This window comes from Leptopilina boulardi, unplaced genomic scaffold (assembly GCF_019393585.1).
Source record: "Leptopilina boulardi isolate dan_hultmark-lab unplaced genomic scaffold, ZJU_Lbou_2.1 LbouV2_362, whole genome shotgun sequence".
In the NCBI taxonomy this organism is placed as follows: domain Eukaryota; kingdom Metazoa; phylum Arthropoda; class Insecta; order Hymenoptera; family Figitidae; genus Leptopilina; species Leptopilina boulardi.
Window position 1 is genome coordinate 922,171 of NW_026137932.1, and position 19,820 is coordinate 941,990.

The following is a 19,820-nucleotide window of genomic DNA, read 5'->3' on the forward strand; positions in this document are numbered from 1 at the left end:
GTTATCGGCTAAATTTTATATATTTATGGTTTTCATTATTTTCATATAGTATATAACCAATGTTAGATGTTTTCAAGTTCGTTTCCGAAAAAAATTGAAAAAAACATGAAGTATTTAAAAATAGTTCTGTTAATTGTTATAATTTTTAATGGTAAGAATATACTAATTATTTATTTACTTATAACATAATCAAAGATCCTATGGCTGTATATAGAATCGCTTGTAAAGGTACAAGTAGACTACCGTCGAGAAATGAGCGACCTCTATTTTTTTATGATTTTAAAATGGCTTAAATCTTAAAAAATAATAAATTTAAATTTTTTTCCTTCACTGAGAGAAATGGATAGTAAGAATTTGATAGTAAAAAGAAAGATTCTAGAATCTACTATCAACATTTTACTATCCAAGATGTTACCCAAAGACGTAAAATATGTTAGCTTTTGGATTGTAGTCACTACTATCAAATATTGTAAAAATTAAATGTGAGCGCATGCGCTGATTGTGGTGTATACTTCGCCTATTCAATTGCGGTCCTTGTGTTTTCACGCACGTGTTTATATATAGTGAAAAAAGTTGTGAATAAAAAATGGACGAGTTTGTTAAAAATTTATTAATGTCGTTGAATATGGAATCTTTGATTCCATCTTTTGGAGGTAGGTTTATTATTTTGATTGAATTAGCGAAGACTGAAGTGTGAACGTGTTTATAACCTCAAAACAATTTTGCGTTGTTTAGACGGTGAAATTGATGAAGAATCGTTTTACTTACTGGACAATGATACAATATCACTCATTATACCAAAACCAGAACCTCGCTTAAAATTTTTTAAAAAATTTCAAGATTACAAAAATCAAGTAAGTTTTTTTTTCGTTTGTATAAATGTACATGTGTTTATTGAAATTTTTTTTTGGAAAAAAAACTTTTTCATATTTTTTCTTACTTTTTTTAAACTTAAAAATTAGTAAAATAATACAAATTCAATTGACTCTGTGAAAAAAATATACCGTTTGATAAATATATTTATGTTTAAGCAAGTCCTTTTTATAGACGGAGTGAAAAAATAGACATACTCTTTTTTATGTAAAAAGTTTAAAGTTTAAATTCTTATCGAAATGTCTTATTAAAATAAAATGAAATTATTTAAGTTTACAAAAAAAGCGAGGTTAGGTTCGTGTATATTTGCCACTCGAGAACGTAAAGAGATCGTATAAAATTTTTAACATCAAAAATTGTAAATTGTACAATCAAATTTCTATAATCATCTGATAGTAAATGCTACAATCTATATCGCTGTCTGTATATTTAGCACTAAATATGGTTGCCCTTAACATCATTATGTTACCCAGTAGCATAAATTTCTCTCCGTGTTTTTATTTACTTTCCTTTTCTTTATAAACTAATAAAATTCTCAAAGAAAAGGTACCTCCGCAAAGAAAATACGTAAATTTTTCAATTTTATATATCTAAGAAAAACTCAATCTTTAGTTCTTAAGGCCAGGTCCAAGTGAGGCAGCGCCATGTACATTGAAACTAAAATTTTGGAAAATTTTCAACAGCTTTTTCTTGAAAACGAGAAGGTAAAATGCTTTTTCCTTTATGGATAATTAGTTATTGGCAAGATATACACCAACTAAAACTTTTTTTGAGTTAAAATAATAAAAAAAATTTCATGTCAATAAATTAAATATGAGCACTTTTTTCACAAAAACTGTAACAGTACTTTCTCAGAAATTACAATCAAAAATGCAATTTCCATTTGGAAAATTAATAAACGCTAAGAAATACACGACCTAAGATTTACCAATGACGAAAATAACAAAAAAAAAGTATTTTAACATAACATATTTTACTCATTATGACAGCCGTTTGGCAGGTTATATATGTCACCAGACGTTTCGCAGTTTTGCCGAAAGGAGAAGATTGGCGCTGTTGCTAACCACCTGAAATACATAATCTACCAAAGGGCTGTCACAATCAGTAAAGGTATCAATATATGTTAAATATTTAATAAAATTTTTTTTTGTTATTTTCGTGATTGGTAAATCTTAGGTCATGTATTTTTTAGCGTTTATTAATTTTCCAAATGGAAATTGCATTTTTGATTGTAATTTCTGAGAAAGTACTATTACAGTTTTTGTGAAAAAAGTGCTCATATTTAATTTATTGACATGAAATTTTTTTTTATTATTTTAACTCAAAAAAAGTTTTAGTTGGTGTATATCTTGCCAATAAGCAATTATCCATAAAGGAAAAAGCATTTTACCTTCTTGTTTTCAAGAAAAGGCTGTTGAAAATTTTTCAAAATTTTAGTTTCAATGTACATGGCGCTGCCTCACTTGGACCTGGCCTTAATTTGAAAATTTAACTAAAACAGTTGCAAAATATATTTATTTAATAAATAATTATAAATTCACATTTTTTTATTACAATGTAAAATATGTATAAGAAATAAAAGTTAAAAATTTTTATATTGAAGTTGTTATAATCAAGTAGATACAAAGAATTAGTAAATAATAATTTTTTTTAATAATTAATAAAATTATTTATGATATTTGTCTCATTTACAGTTTCACAGGAGACAGTGCAATGGAATTTAAATGTAAGTTTCTAGATAATTAAAAACCTACAATAGCACCCCTGGCGGATTGCATGATGCGAATGCTCCACGAAATTGTCGGATGTTGATATTGAAATTTTGTCTAAAATGTATAAAAAAAAATAATGAAATTGATATTTTAATGATTAAAATCATTAAGTTTTATGAATGTTACGATGATTATTGATTTATTGATGATAAAAAAATTTTTTTTTACCAATATTTTTTATTAATATATTAATTTTTTTGACAAAATTATACATTTTTTTCACCATTATTTCCGTTTAAAATTAATTTTTTCAACTTTTTTTTTGATAAAAAAATTAATTTTTTTACCAATATTTTTTATTAAATTATTAATTTTTTGCTACAATAATACATTTTTTTTACCAATATTACCCTTTAACAAATAAGAGTTTTGCTTTTGATAAAAAAAATGCAGAAAAAATTTAATGTGGGGGTTGGCCAATGGATGTCTCTGCCATTGGTCAATACCCATGTGCTCTCTCACAAGTGTAGATGTTGCTTGGCGTGTAGCATATATACACGATCCAACTCTCACTTCCCCATGGTCGTATAAGGCAGGTTTCCCACTACGCAGCCTTACTGATGAGTCCAGTAGTGGGGACCGGGACGAAACGACTAGTGGCTTCCAAGCCACGCTTATGGGTAACAACACAGTTGTTCCCATATTAAAGAAAAGAGTACTGCCACCTATCTGCTAAAAAGCGCTGCTGCATTGATTTCATCGACAAATGTTGGTGATAAACTGTTATAGATTGAAATTAATAGAAATATTAAATTTTTATAATTATTATTACAATAATCATCATAACATTCATAAAACTTAATGATTTTAATCATTAAAATATTAATTTCATTATTTTTTTTATACATTTTAGACAAAATTTCTTTATCGACATCCGACAATTTCGTAGAGCATTCGCATCATGCATATACATATATTTTTTATATTAGAGATAAATTCATCTTTTAGATGACAACACGAATTGCCGAGCCTTTAGTTCGAGAAATTTCCGAACCATGGACGAAGTACATAATTCAAAATCAATTATTCCACTATAAAACTCATTTCGAAATAATAATTAAACAAGGTACAACATTTAATTTAAAGGTGGAGACACCATCAAAAATAGAAGATTTATATTTCTACTGTCTTGCTGATTCACCGTATGAAAAATTAATTATATTAAATCTCAAGGGAGAAGAAAATTTCACAAAAAATTTAACAGCAAATTTTGATTGTGTGCCTATGGTATCTGTATCAAATAATGTTCCACTAAGAATGATAATTAAAACTGAAAACTGGTTATCATTGCCAATTTTTGATTCTAATGATGCATCACTTTTCGAATCAGAAGAATTTGAGTCTGAATTTTACAAAAATGTCAAAATTTACGGATTTGTTGAAAATTATTACACACAAATGTTATTATCGGTAAATGATATTAATACTTTAAAGTCGTTAAACTATAGTCTATATCAAGGTTTAGAAAATCAGATTGATGTCATAGAGTATTATGATTATTTAACTGGAATCAGTCCCTATTACAATGGAGATATTGTACCATCATTGAAATTTATAGATCGAACAACCATATTTGTTCGTTCAGAAAAATGTAGTGAAAAAAATTTCAATACAGAAGAAAAGGCATCCATTTTTAAATGTAATAACACATCTTTAAATTTTGTTGACTCTTTCGATAAAATAATATGTCAGGAGACAAATTTGAACAGTCATTTTATATCAGCTATTAATAATTTAGAAAGATTTTTACAAACCAAAAAAGGCTCTAGTTGGATTTTATTGCAAAAATTTGCTGAATACTACAACAGGAAAGAATTTGATGTTAATTTTAGAGAAACATTTAATTTGTTGAATGATATGTTTGCAACTTTATATCATCAAAAATTTGTAATTAAAAATCCAATGTTACAATCAGCGTCTCCTTACAATTATAAGAAAATTTTAAATTATCAAATGGGAAATGACATTACAAAATGGAGTTACGAGGAAAAGTTAAATTTATTTGTGAGTCTATTCGGATATGATGGAACTGACACGAATTTACGTGAATTTCGTATTCGCCACAATCCTTACAATCAAATTACAACTAAAGATTCTGTTGACATAGTACCAACTATTCTTAAAATGTTTCTTGATCTTTACGATATAAATTTATTGCCGTTTTTGAAAAAAATCATCAAAGATATTTCATTAAATCCCGAATTAAAACTGCGACTTTTGAATGAACATCCTGTGATGCCTGCCATTGATTTTGGGATAAATCCTAAAGATTTGCGAGCTCTAAGCAAAGAACGTGATTTGAGACAAATTTCCCCTTTAATGTTGGGGACAAGAATGAAGAATACATATGTTAACGTTTTATTTATTATTGAATCGCCAATTGATCTTACATATTGTTGTTTATATTTGAATAACGATTGTCACACTATTGTTGGAAAAAACATGACTATCAAATTATTGTCAGATGTTTATTCTATTTACGTAGCAGAAGTATTAAATGGAAACACCTATATAAGTGATGAAATTTATCATACAATTTCAAAGAATATGTTAATTAATGTCAATGTAGAAGAAATTCCAGAAAATCAAACACATTTTCCCTTGATTCATTATAAATTTGATGCTCAAGGTCCTGATAATAGGTTATTTTTGGAAATATTTATAAATTACAAGGACATGACATTGATAATAAAACAATTAAGTAATGAAATATCAGAAAATAATTTATATTTTTCGCTACAATTAAAACGAAATGATACAAATATTATGGAATATAAATTTCCAGATAAAATGCAAAATCAATTGCTAACAAATGCTGTGGAAAAATTTGAAATCAATGATGAAATACACATTTTTCATCGCGAACCCAGTTTTCTAAAATTGAATTTAGAAGGATATAATAATCCAGTGGAACAAAAAAATATTTTTCGTTTGACCAGTGTCGGTTTAGATGCAATTTTAAAGAAAATAGAAAATAATTTACAATATGAATTTTATGCAATAGGTAATAATGATGTTTTATTTTTAAAAATATTTATAAACTACAATACTATGACAATTAAAGTAAAGCAATTTAATGACGAAATTAACAAATATTATAAAAATGAATTATATTTTTCGTTTATTTTGGAAAGAAATGATACTTCTATTTTTAAATACAAATTTTTTGGTTCTCATCTAAAGAATCTATCTTATGTAAATGATGTTAATGATTTTAAGATTAATGATAAAATTCATATTTTTCATGCGGAATCACATCGTTTAATGTTAAATTTAGAGGGATTTAATAATGTAATAAGTAATAATTCATTTATTTTGACACATGAAGGATTGCAAACGTTCGATTACAATGGAACATATGCGAAAGAATTAAGTTTAAAAGAAAATAAAATCTCTGAAACTAAAATATTTTTTCCAATAGTACAATATGGTTTTCATGTGCTGGGTTATCATGATGTGTTATTTTTAAAAATATTTATAAATTACAAGAGTATGACAATAGAATTAAATCAAATCAGTGATCAAATTCACAGTTATTTTAAAAATGATGTACTATATTTTTCACTAAGTTTAGAACGAAAACGTTCTTCTATTCATGAATTTAAATTTTTTGGTGGTGAGCAACGAATTAAAAATTCTGTCGTGGATTTCAAGATTAATGATATAGTACATTTTTATCACGCAGAACCTGGTCGCTTTAAGATATATTTAGAAGGATATTATAGTTCAAAAGCACATAATAATAGTTTTGTATTAACGGATGATGGTTTACGCCACATTAATGACTTGAATGATAAAATAATTTCAGCGGATGTTAAAAGAATTGATAAATTTAATTCAGAATACAATATAGACCTAAGCTATAATGCATTGTATCAAATTTATTTTGCAAATTATAATCGTAAACTGCGGTTTAATAATTTGGAACGGTACATTCCATTGAATTGGGATTAAGGATTAGAATTAATAAAACTTAAATGTAAATTATAATTCTGTTTATTGTATTCGATTGTATTAGAGTGTTTTATTTAACAATATTAATAATATGATTTTTTTATTCTACTTCCTTTATATTTCATATTGTGGAAATAATCATAATGTTATTTTATATATTACTTAAAGTTAAATGTAAACTTTTTAAATTTATTAAATTAATTCTTCATTTATATTTTACTATAACAATTTATTTCATGAAAAAAAAATATTTTTAATAAAATATAATCATGCCGAACCGTAGCGCTTTGTTTTTTAATTTGAAAGGATTTCATAATAATAAAGAAAATAATTCTTTTCTTTTATCAAATATCGGTATGCAGAATATTTTAAATAAACAAACAGAATTAATTTTAAAAGAAAAGGAAATCTCTGAAAATGAAATATTTATACCTATTTTAAATTATGCCTTTGATGATCTTGATAATGATGACAGATTATTTTTGAAAATATTTTTTAACTACAAATCTATGACAATTGAATTAAAACAATTTGGTAGTGCGAGTAATAGTTATTTTAAAAATAATGAATTAAAGTTTTCATTGGAATTAGTACGAAATGGTTCTTCTGTTTTTAATTATAAATATTTTGGCGGTAATCAAATGTTTAATTATAGTGATGTTAATTTTAAAATTAATGATCGAGTACATTTTTAGCATGTAGATCCTAAACGTCTTAAGATATATTTAGAGAGAAATAATAATAGAGAAGCACGTGATCATACTTTTGTTTTAACAAATGAGGGTTTGAGGCAAATTAATGAGTTGAATCTTAAAATAATTTCTGCGAATATCGAAAGAATTGATAAATTTAATTCAAAATACAATATCGACTTAAGCTACAATGCATTGTATCAATATTATTTTGCACATTATATACGTACATTGCAATTTAATAATTTGCAACCTTATATTCCATGAAATTGGTATTAAAGAACAGATTAATTATCTTTAATCTAAATTGTCACCTAATTTAGTTTAAAAATTTATTTGTAAAAATTCTAATTCATGAGCATTTAATTTGTATTCTATCTACTTAAAGGATTCAGAATACAATATCAACTTAATCTACAATTCATTGTATCAACATTATTTTGCAAATTATATTTGTACATTGAGGTTTAATAATTTAGAATTGTATATTCCATGGAATTTGAATTAAGAATTTAAATTAATATTACTCAAATGTGAATTATAATTATATTTATTGTAATAGAGTGCTTTTTGAACAATATATAATATATGTGAAATAAATATAATTTTTTTTTCGAATTGCTTTATATTCTAATGTATAAATAATCATAATTTTTTATGCAGGTAAATTTTACTAACTTTGATATAAAATTTTATTTAAATTATGCCATGTTGAATAATTAAATAACATGAAATGCAATTAATTTTAATTGATACACATATTGGAAGTAACATCAATATTTTTGTTTTATTAAAAAAAATATTCTATTGATTTAATATATTCGTCATTAATTAACGTCATAGAATATAAAATTTCTGTTAATTTTTAAACAATTGTGTAAACAGTAAAAACTAGAAATGATTATTTCTGCGTCTAATATTTTATATAAAAAAAAAATTTTTAATTTATTCTTGCGTTTATTATATAAAGGGTACAAATATACGTCACAACATGTATACTTTTATTGACTTTTTGCTAAAACAATTCTATTGATTTAATATTATCGTCATTGATTAACGTCATCAATTATAAATGTTCCGTTGATTTTTACACCTATGAACTATATAAGAAGTAAAAATTAACTAATTTTTTTTATCGAAGTTGTTAAACGAGTAGTTTACTCGTGTAATAGTAAATCATGATTTCGTTAATATTCATAAAATTGCTTCTAATATTTGTATCGAGTACAATTTCACAGAAAACAGTGCAATGGAATTTGAACGTAAGTTTTAAGAATATAAATTAAAAGATAAATCTAACACTTTTTGCATATAACTTATAAATTCATCTTTTAGATAACTACACGAACTGTCGAGCCTTTAATTCGAGAAATTTCCGAACCATTGACCAGTGAAAAAATTAAAAATCAAATTTTCCAGTTTAAAACTCATTTTGATATAATAATTAAACAAGGTACAACATTTAATTTAACGGTAGAGACACCATCAAAAATAGAAGATTTATATTTCTACTGTCTTGCTGATTCACCATATGAAAAATTAATTATATTAAATCTTGCGGGAGAAACAAATTTCACAAAAACTTTAACAACAAATTTTGATTGCGTTCCTATGGTATCTGTTTCAATAAATGTTCCAGTACAAATGATAATTGATACCAAAAACTGGTTATCATTGCCAATTTACAATTCTAATGATGTATCACTTTCAACATCACAAGAATATGAGTCTGAATTTAACAAACATGTACAAGTTTATGGATTTGTTCAAAATTATTATATACAAATTTTATTGTCAGCAAATGATATTAATAATCTAAAATTGCTTAATTATAGTTTATATAATGATTTGAAAGGACAGATTAATTTAATACAGTATGCTGATTATTTAGCTGGATTGAATGACAATACAGATAAATATAAAGAACCTTTTATGAGACTAATGGATAGAACAACATTTTTTGTACGTTCAGAAAAATGTAACAATGATAATTCTACACAAGTATCGTCACAATCAATTTTACAAAGTGATAATAAATCTTTTAATTCTACAAACAATGAAACTACACATAAATGTCCTGAGACAAATATAAACCGTCATTTTATTTCTGCTATTAATTATGGAATAAATCTTAAAAATTTGCAACTTAAGAACGTGACTGAAGATTTAAAACCTGATTCTCCTTTGATGGAAAAAATTAATAAAACGGTTAATGTCACTTTTATCATTGAATCACCAATTGATTTAACAAATTTTTGTCTATATTTGAATAACGATTGTCACACTATTTTTGGGAAAGTCATGAACATCGAATTATTGCCAAATGTTTATTTAGTTTATATATCAGAAAAAATTCATGGCAATAAGTACATCAGTGACGTAATGAAATATAACATTTCACAAATTATGTCAATTAATGTTGAAGTAAATGAAATTAAAAAAAAAATTTCACACAAAAAAGAAAATAACGAAACTGAATTAAATAATTTTAATTATACATTTGATGCTTTAGGTCTTTCTGATTACGTATTTTTAAAAATATTTATAAATTACAAGAACATGACAATAGAATTAAAGCAGTTGATCAAAAATATTCATGGATATTATGATTTATATTTTTCAATAAGTTTAGAACGAAATGGTTCTTCTATTTTTGAATATAAATTTTTTGGTATTCCTGAAAATGATCAAAAGCTTATTAAAATTGTAGAGAAATTTCAGTATAATGATATAATTCATATTTTTCATGCCGAACCAGATCGTTTAAATTCAAATTTGGAAGGATTTAAAAGTGAAGAACAAAACAATAATTTTCTATTGTCAAATAAAGGTTTGCAAATCATTAAAGACAACGAAACAGAATTAAATTATTTAAAATATTCATTCAATGCTTTAAGTCTTAATGATAGGATATTTTTAAAAATATTTATAAATTACAAAACTATGACAATAGAATTACAACAATGGGTAAAATATGTTCATGGGTATTTTAATTTATATTTCTCTATCAGTTTAGAACGAAATGGTTCTTCTATTTTTGAATATAAAATCTTTGGTAATCCAAAAAAAAATCGAAAGCTTATTAAAGTGATAGAGAAATTCCAGTACAATGATATAATTCATATTTATCATGCTGAACCAGGTCGTCTAAAGTCAAATTTGAAAGGTTTTAATGCTAAATCAAAAAATAATAATTTTCTTCTTGCTGATAATGGTTTGCAGACCATTAATTAGCTAAAAAACAGAATTAAATAATTTAAAATATTCATGTTGTGTTATGATGATATAGGGTATATTTTTGAAAATATTTTTCAATTAGAAAACTATAAAAATAGAATTAAAACATTAATGAAATGAGTATTAAAATAATTTTTTTTTGGTTGTAATGAAAATGTTAAATTTAATTTAAAATGGAATATAATTATGTTACAATACATTATATTAATATTATTTTGCAAATTATATTAGTACATTGCAAGTTTGATGACTTGGAAGCATTCTATTGGAATTAGGTTAAAAAGTAGATTAATTAGGTCTAATATAAATTAAATACATAAACTATGAAATGTACTGTAATAGTGTTTCTTATACAACATTAATAATATAATTGTTAATTTATAATTTATGTGTATATGTGAAATCTGTAATTTGCAATAAATATATATATATATATATATATTAAATGTACATGTTATTTCAACAGTTTAATTATATTTATACTGAAGAGGACATTAACGTTGGTGTCGAAACGTCTGATGGTTTATTATTAATAAAATTAACCATATTAATCCAGTATAATGATGTATTTTTACTAAATTCTATATTATCTTAGTTTTTCCAAATAAAATAAATATTAACAGAAATTTTAAATTCTTTGACATTAATTGATGAATGAAAATATTAAATCAATAGAATATTTTTTATCTATAAGTTATTAAGTGTATAGACGTTACTTCATATATATGCAACGAAAAAATGATGCTATAAAACTAACTATATTTCGTTAAAATAATTTCGTTAAAAACTTAACTATAACAATACTGAAACAGTTTGACTTTGATTTTTAAGTTTTTATGCATTGAACGATAACTTGAATTATCTTGCTTCCATAATTGTCAAGATAAAAGCTTGGCAGTACTCAAAACCTCTTGCAGGTGATCTCTGAGGTTAAAATATTGACGTTGAACTTAATTTTAAAACTATAAATTAATTTCCAAAACCTCTTGTCCTCATTTACCCCAACTGACCCTATATAAAATCATCTTATTAAAAAAGAGTAAAAATATATGAAATCTTCAAAATATACTAAATTTTTAATTATAATATCTGATTCTAAATGTTAATCTTAATTTATATACAATTTTTTATTAATGTGCTACTAAATTTTTTTTTTCTTCATTTTTCGAAGTAAAAAGTCACCAGTTTTAGAGAATTGCCCATTTTATTAATTTGGCTTTTATTGGAAATTCTAACATATTTCACAAAAATTTACAAATATTCCGAGACAATTTGGTGTCCTCTTCAGTGTAAATAATCAAATAATCCATTGAAACAAAAATTCCTTAACATGAATTGTAAATTCTAATCTCAAAATTGTTAAATTCATTTTTTATTCAGAAAATTAAGTTAAATTAATATATGGTAAGTGATTATTACTTTCTAAAATTTTAAACTTAAAATTATTTATTTATTATTTTTAATTATTTTTATTTTAACTAGTCTAGAGTTTGGTTTGTATTTTACGTGACAAACAATTATTATCAGAATTGAAGATTGCAGTTTCTTTTATATGATTTTTAAAATTAAAACAAGGGTTATTGTTACATGTAGTATAAATTTTTTTATTGTTTTCATTGAATTATTATATTAAAAATTTAATACATATTATTATTATTACATTGATATTTAATAAAACAATATTTTCATCGACAAATTTTTTTTATTTAAACGTAGCTACAAAGTCTTAAAAATCAACGAATGTCGCTTCTAAGAAATATTTCTCCTTTAAAGCAAATTTTTCTAAATCCACCATTAAACCCAAGAATTAGGAATATATTTTTCCAAGCCATTAAAACGCAATTTATTAATATAATATTTAAATAAAATATGATGCAAAGTATTATTGGCTAAGTCCATATTGTATTTTGAATTAAATTCATCAATTCTTTTAATATCCGAAGAAATTAGTTTAAAATCATTGTCATGAACATCTTTTAAACCTACTTTTGTAATGACAAAAGTATTTTTTTTTAATTCATTATATTTCTTCGAATTAAACAGCAGACGAATTGGTGATTCTGCATGGAACATATGAATTTTATCATTAACTTTCAATTTATGTCTTACATTTATAAGCTGTTCATTCTCCTGGATGCCAAAAAAATTGTAATTAAAAATTATAGAATCATTTCGTTCTAAACTTATCGAAAAATATAATTCCTTTGGAAAATATTGATGAATTACGCCAACAAATTGTTGTATTTCTATTGTCATTGTTTTAAAGTTTATAAATATGTTTAAAAAACGCCAGTCACCAATACCTAGGGCATGAAATTCATAATGCACTAATGGTAAAAATACACTATTTTGTGTAATTTCATTAATTATCAAATGAATTTTTGTTTCTTGAGAAATAATGTGATAGTTTACATCATTAATATAAAGATTTCCATTTTTTTCTATCGCTATAAAAATAGAATAAACATCAGACTGTAATTTAATATTCATTAGTTTTCCAGTAATATTGTGACAATTGTTATTCAAATAAAGACAAAAATTTCTTGGATCAATTGGTGATTCAATGGTAAAAGTAACATCGACATATTTTTTCTTCATTTTTGGCATCAATGTTAAAGGTAAAGATTGCCGCCAATCTTTTTCTCTACTTCTGGCTGATAATTCTATTGGCTTTAAATTAAAATCAATAGCAGGCATTACAGGATGTCCATTCAAAAGTCGTATTTCTAAATGTTGACTTACTAGATGACCATTTGTATTAAAATTAATAAATTTCTTCACAAATGGCAATAAATTTATTTCGTAGAGATCGAAAAATACTTCTAAAATTAATGAAATTATAACATATTTGTTGACATGTTTCTTCGAATAGTAACGAATATTAAATTCTCTAAATGCTTTATCAGTACCATCGTAGGCAAATAAATTCATTAAAAGATGTAGTTTTTGTCTATGATTCCAGTTTGTAGAAGTACCTTTGTTATGATACAATGATATAAATTCATTTTTGTCTGATTCTGAAAATGAAAGCCAATAATGTTTCAAATTAAATTTATTTTGATATAAGGCACAAAAAACATTTGTCCATACATCAATAGTATTTCCAAAACCATCAGTCACACCTGATATGTCATATTGATGAGCAACTTCGTGTAATAAAACCCACTCTTTAGCTCGAGTTGGTATTAAAACATCGTCGAATCCACCAGTAAATTTTAACCAAGGACTGCCTGAATATGCATATGCCTCATTTTTTTTTTCTGTCCGAAGGAAAAATCGTTGCTTGTTTACTAAATGATATGATAATGAATCATTTTTATTTACATATCGACTGGCGCCTGTTAAATAATTGTAGTATTTTATTAAATCCACTTGATTTTGCAATGCAATAAATAAATTTAATTTTTGGGATAAAATTGTTTTAATATCGTTTGCTGATAATAACATTTGTGTGTAATAATTTTCAACAAAACCATAAGTTTCAACATTTTTGTAAAATTCTTGTTCAGGTTCTTGTGAGGTGAGTAAAGTTAAATTTCTCGAATCAAAAATAGGTAAAATTTTCCAATTTTTAGTTTTAATTTTTACCATCACTGGTACATTGTATGAAACAGTTAATAATGGAACGCAATCAACTTTTGTTGTAAATTTTTCTGTACTATTTCCCTTTTCACCAAAACCTACTATTATAAATTTTTCTGATATTTCAGTAGGGCAGGAAAATTCTAAATTTTGAATAATTTTTGAAGTTTCTATTGTTAGAGTAAAAGTTGTATCTTTTTTAATTATTATTCCAAAGTGTTTTTTGTAGTGAAAAAATGGTCCTTTGTATATGTTATTTCTCCACGAATCTTCAAATTTTCTAACACTTGGCTTCACAGTCCTTTCAATTTCCTAAATCATTTTTAAAAATTATTAGACATTTTTCAAGTTGTATGGAATAATTAAATAAAATTAGTTACCAAATTAAAGTATGATTAGGTTTTTGTTAATTGAAATTAGTTTAGTTACAGCTAATGTAATTAAACGTAATTAATGAATGCAGATTCCAGATGAATTACTTGAAAATTTTTAATTATTTTTATAGTTCAAATGATTATCAACAATTTAATAATTTAGTGTTGTAAATGAACAAAATTTAATCATTGCACATTTGGAAAATAGTTTTTCATGCGTTGTTAATTTATGCAATTAATAATTTTGTACAATATCTTAATGGTCTGATGACATTTGTAAACAGAGTTGGGAAGCAAGAGCTCAAAATATGTTCGTCCAAAGCAAGGTTGGGTAGGATTGAAATCTTGTCCAACAATAATTTTCCAAAAGTGGTTTTAACGGTTTAAGCTGTGTTCACAATATAATACAGTTAAATACACTTTCCGGAAATTATTGTTCGACAAAATTTTAATCCTACGAAACTTTGCTTTGGACGAACACAATGTTTCTTTTAATGCTACTTGATGTATAATAAAGAAGTAGGGTTTTTGGTAAAAAAATATTTTTTATTATTGTATCACAAATTTTTTTACTTAGGTCAATTTTACTAACTTTGGTATATATTTTTATTTAAATTATGCCATATAATAATTAAACGGTGGTAAACTCATCGAATCGCACGTTTCAAAAAAAAAAATTTATATATAAGAAAAAATTGTTCTTTTGTATAAAAAAAAATTTATATTAATCTATACAGTTCAATTGAAAAAACTTATATTCAAGTTTCTATGACAATTTGACTTATTCAATAAAATTTTAATTAAATATTTTAAACATACCTCTTCGTTCCATGAAACGTGTGCGTTAGAAACACAAAAATAAAATAACAAATTCAAAATTGTTAATATTAACATTTTATGTGAGTTTATAATTTAAAAGTTGGTGAATTAAAAAAAAATTCCTCTAATAACGTTCAGTTGCGATAATTTCAATCATTTATATTTTATAACATTGTTTATTTATTCTAATTTATTTTAAATGACGCAAATCTTGAAAGTAACATCTATATTCTTGTTGACTTATTAAAAAAAAAAATTCTATTGTTTTAATATATCCGTTTGTATAATATTTGTTTATATATGTAAATAGTGTAAAAAAATTATTAACGTCATAGAATATAAAATTTCTGTTAATTTTTAAACACCTATATAAACAGTAAACTAGAAATGATTATTTTTGCATCTAAAATTTTATATAAAAAATCATTTTTAATTTATTCTTGTTTATTATAAAGGGTGCAAATATACGTCATATCATCTATGCTTTTATTGGAATTTTGCTAAAACCATATACTATTGATTTAATATTATCGTCATTGATTATCAATGTTCTATCGATTTTTACACCTATGTAAACTGTAAAAAATATATAAAAAGTAAAAGTTAACTAATTTTTTTTATCGAAGTTGTTATTACTCATGAAATAGTAAATCATGATTTCGTTAATATTCGTAAAATTACTTCTAATATTTGTGTCGAGTACAATTTCTCATGAGACACTGCAATGGAATTTGGACGTAAGTTTTAAAAATATTAATCTAAATTAATATTACTTTAAAATTAAATCTCTGCTTCATCAGCACATGCATTATACATTTAATAATAAATTCATCTTTTAGATGACAACACGAATTGCCGAGCCTTTAGTTCGAGAATTTTCTGAACCATGGACAAGTCGTATGATTCAAAACCAATTTTCTCATTACAAAACTCATTTTCAAATAATAATTAAACAAGGTACAACATTCAATTTAAAGCTGGAAACTGCTTCTAAAATTGAAAATTTATATTTTTATTGTCTTGCTGATTCCCCATATGAATCATTAAACATATTGGATCTTACGGGGAAGAAAAATTTCACCAAAACATTAACAGCAAATTTTGATTGCGTTCCTATGGTATCTGTTTCAAATAATGTTCGAGTACGAATGATAATTGAAACCAAAAACTGGTTATCATTGCCAATTTTTGATTCTAATGATGCATCACTTTTTGAATCAGAAGAATTTGAATCTAAATTTTACAAAAATATCCAAATTTACGGATTTGTTGAAAATTATTACACACAAATGTTATTATCGGTAAATGATATTAATACTTTAAAGTCATTAAAGTATAGTCTATATCTGGGATTGGAAAATCAGATTGATATCATTGAGTATTATGATTATTTAACTGGAATTAGTCCCTATTATACTAAAGATATTGTATCATCATTAAAATTTATGGATCGAACAACAATATTTATACGTTCAGAAAAATGTAATGAAGATAATTCCAGTATAGAAGATAATTCCATTATAGAAGATAATTCCAGTATAGCAGATATTTCCAGTATAGAAGATGTTTCCGGTATAGAAGAATATTTGGCATCATTTTTTAATGGTAATGACATCAATTTTGATATTGTAGACTCTTTCGATAAAATAATATGTCAGGAGACAAATTTGAATAGTCATTTTATATCAGCTATTAATAATGTAGAAAGATTTTTACAACCGAATAAAGGCTCTAGTTGGATTTTATTGCAAAAATTTGCTGAATACTACAATAGGAAAGAAATTGCTGTTGGTTTTGGTGAAACATTCAATTTGTGGAATGATATGTTTGCAACTTTATATCAACAAAAATTTGTAATTTCAAATCCAATTGTACAATCAGCGTCTCCTTACAATTATAAGGAAATTTCAAATTATCAAAAGGGAAACGACATTACAAAATGGAGTTACGAGGAAAAGTTAAATTTATTTGTGAGTCTTTTCGGATATGATGGAACTGATTCTAATTTACGTGAATTTCGTATTCGCCACATTCCTTACAATCAAATTACAATTGATGATTCTGTTGTAGACATAATACCAACAATTTTTGAAATATTTCTTGATCTTTATGATATAAATTTATTGCCGTTTTTGAAAAAGATCATTAAAAATATTTCATTAAATCCTGATTTGGAACTACGACTTTTGAATGGACATCCTGTAATGCCTGCTATTGATTTTGGTATAGATCCTAAAAATTTACAAGCTAGGAGCGAGGAACGAGATTTGAGACATGTTTCTCCTTTAATGTTAATGACAAGAAAACAGAAAACGTATGTTAACGTTAACTTTAAAATTCAATCTCCAATTGATCTCACAAATCGTTGTCTATATTTGAATAACGAATGTCACAATATTGTTGGAAAATACATGAGAATCAATTTATTGTCAGATGTTTACTCTGTTTATGTGATAGAAGAAATTCGTGGTATTACGTATATCAGTGACGTAACGTATCATACCATTTCAAATACTATGTTATTTATTAAGGTGGATGTGAGAGAAATTCAAAATGGCAAACCATATTTACCGTTGATTCATTATAGATTTGATGCTCAAGGTTTGGATAATAAGGTATTTTTACAAATATTTATAAATTACAAGGACTTGATATTATCCGTAAAACAATTAAGTAATGCAATCCCTGATGATTATTTTTCGTTAAATTTCAAACGAAATGGCTCTACTGTTATGAAATATAAATTTCTCGATAGATCACAAAATCAACAATTGCTCATAAATGATGTACACAAATTTAAAGTTAATGATGAACTACACATTTTCCATCGTGAACCAAAGGGACTTAAATTAAATTTGAATGGTTACAATAATCCAATATCACAGAATAATATTTATCGTTTTACTAGTGTTGGTTTGCAAAAAATATCAGAAAAAAAGGAATATAAATTAAAATATGTATTTGATGCTTTGGGTCATGATGATAAGTTATTTTTAAAAATATTTATAAACTACAATAAAATGATAATTAGAATAAAACAATTCATTGGCAAAATTAACATGGAGATTGGAAATGAATTATATTTTTCGTTCATTTTAGAAAGGAACGATACAACTATTTTTGAGTATAAATTTTTTGGCTCTCGACAAAATAATCAACCGCTTATAAATGATATTCGTGAGTTTGAGATTAATGATAAAATTCATATTTATCATGCAGAATCACAACGTTTAATGTTAAATTTGGATGGATATAATAATGTTATAAGTAATAATTCTTTTATTTTGACAAATGAAGGTGTGCAAACGATTGTTTACAAGGAAAGGAAATTAAATAATAATAATAATTATTTTTTGGCTAATAAAGTAAATAATTTAAAATATTCATTTCATGCATTAGGTTATTCTGATTTGGAATTTTTAACAATATTTATAAATTACAAGAATATGACAATAGAATTACGACAATGGCATAACTCTATTCATTCAAACTTTGGTTTATATTTTACGATCAGTTTAGAACGAAATGGTTTAAAAATTTTTGAATATAAATTTTTAGGATATCCCGGATATCAAAAACTTATTAATGTGATGGAGAATTTTCAATTTAATGATATAATTCGTATTTATCATGCCGAACCAGGTCGTTTAAAATTAAATTTAAAAGGATTTAATACTAAAGTAAATTATAATTCTTTTATTTTGTCAAATATAGGTATGCACAATGTTTTAAATAAACAGACAGAATTAATTTTAAAAGAAAAGAAAATCTCTGAAAATGAAATATTTATACCTATTTTAAATGATGCCTTTGATGTTCTTGATAATAATGACAGATTATTTTTGAAAATATTATTTAACTACAAATCTATGACAATTGAATCAAAACAATTTGGTAGTGCGAATAATAGATATTTTAAAAATAATGAATTAAAGTTTTCATTTGAATTAGAACGAAATGGTTCTTCTGTTTTTAATTATAAATATTTTGGCGGTAATCAAATGTTTAATTATAGTGATGTTAATTTCAAACTTAATGATCGAGTACATTTTTATCATGTAGATCCTAAACGTTTTAAGATATATTTAGAGGGAAATAATAATAGAGAAGCACATGATCATACTTTTGTTTTAACAAATGAGGGTTTGAGGCAAATTAATGACTTGAATCTTAAAATAATTTCTGCGGATATTGAAAGAATTGATAAATTTAATTCAGAATACAATATCGACTTAAGCTACAATGCATTGTATCAATATTATTTTGCACATTATATACGTACATTGCACTTTAATAATTTGCAACCTTATATTCCACGAAATTGGTATTAAAGAACAGATTAATTATCTTTAATCTAAATTGTCACCTTAATAACCAAATTGTTGACTTCATTATAAAAAATTTCTAAATCATTGTATTTTTGAAATCATTAAATAAAAAAATTCAGAATAATCTAATAAAACTTCAAAAAAAAAACAGTTTTCCAAAATTCGAAAACTCCAATTTAGTTTAGAAAG

At 24.6% G+C, this 19,820-nt stretch overlaps 4 protein-coding genes across 6 annotated transcripts; 3 read left to right on the forward strand and 1 right to left on the reverse strand.

Moving 5' to 3' along the window:
* The first annotated feature begins 29 nt into the window (after positions 1–29).
* LOC127286597 (uncharacterized) lies at positions 30–6,901 on the forward strand. Of its 2 annotated transcripts, XM_051313082.1 has the most exons (4): positions 389–653; positions 736–854; positions 2,568–2,599; positions 3,594–6,901. In XM_051313082.1, the coding sequence occupies exon 4, from the start codon at positions 3,594–3,596 to the stop codon at positions 6,597–6,599; it is 3,006 nt and encodes a 1,001-aa protein (XP_051169039.1). In that variant the 5' UTR covers positions 389–653; positions 736–854; positions 2,568–2,599; the 3' UTR covers positions 6,600–6,901. The 2 variants fall into 2 exon arrangements, with proteins under 2 accessions (XP_051169038.1, XP_051169039.1); XM_051313081.1 differs by lacking the exons at positions 389–653; positions 736–854 and adding an exon at positions 30–151.
* Positions 6,902–8,280: 1,379 nt separating this feature from the next.
* LOC127286499 (uncharacterized) lies at positions 8,281–11,000 on the forward strand. The gene is made up of 2 exons (XM_051312944.1): positions 8,281–8,553; positions 8,627–11,000. Exons 1-2 carry the CDS (start codon positions 8,470–8,472, stop codon positions 10,523–10,525), a joined length of 1,983 nt encoding a protein of 660 aa, XP_051168901.1. The 5' UTR covers positions 8,281–8,469; the 3' UTR covers positions 10,526–11,000.
* A 1,165-nt stretch (positions 11,001–12,165) lies between these two features.
* Positions 12,166–15,441, reverse strand: LOC127286525 (uncharacterized). Its single transcript, XM_051312969.1, has 2 exons — positions 15,304–15,441; positions 12,166–14,422 (listed from the first exon to the last, which is right to left on the reverse strand). The coding sequence occupies exons 1-2, from the start codon at positions 15,376–15,378 to the stop codon at positions 12,323–12,325; spliced, it is 2,175 nt and encodes a 724-aa protein (XP_051168926.1). The 5' UTR covers positions 15,379–15,441; the 3' UTR covers positions 12,166–12,322.
* Positions 15,442–15,824: 383 nt separating this feature from the next.
* LOC127286714 (uncharacterized) lies at positions 15,825–19,792 on the forward strand. Of its 2 annotated transcripts, XM_051313254.1 has the most exons (3): positions 15,825–16,040; positions 16,143–17,918; positions 18,059–18,205. In XM_051313254.1, the coding sequence occupies exons 1-3, from the start codon at positions 15,957–15,959 to the stop codon at positions 18,086–18,088; spliced, it is 1,890 nt and encodes a 629-aa protein (XP_051169211.1). In that variant the 5' UTR covers positions 15,825–15,956; the 3' UTR covers positions 18,089–18,205. The 2 variants fall into 2 exon arrangements, with proteins under 2 accessions (XP_051169211.1, XP_051169210.1); XM_051313253.1 differs by having other exon boundaries at positions 16,143–19,792.
* The last annotated feature ends 28 nt before the right edge of the window (positions 19,793–19,820 follow it).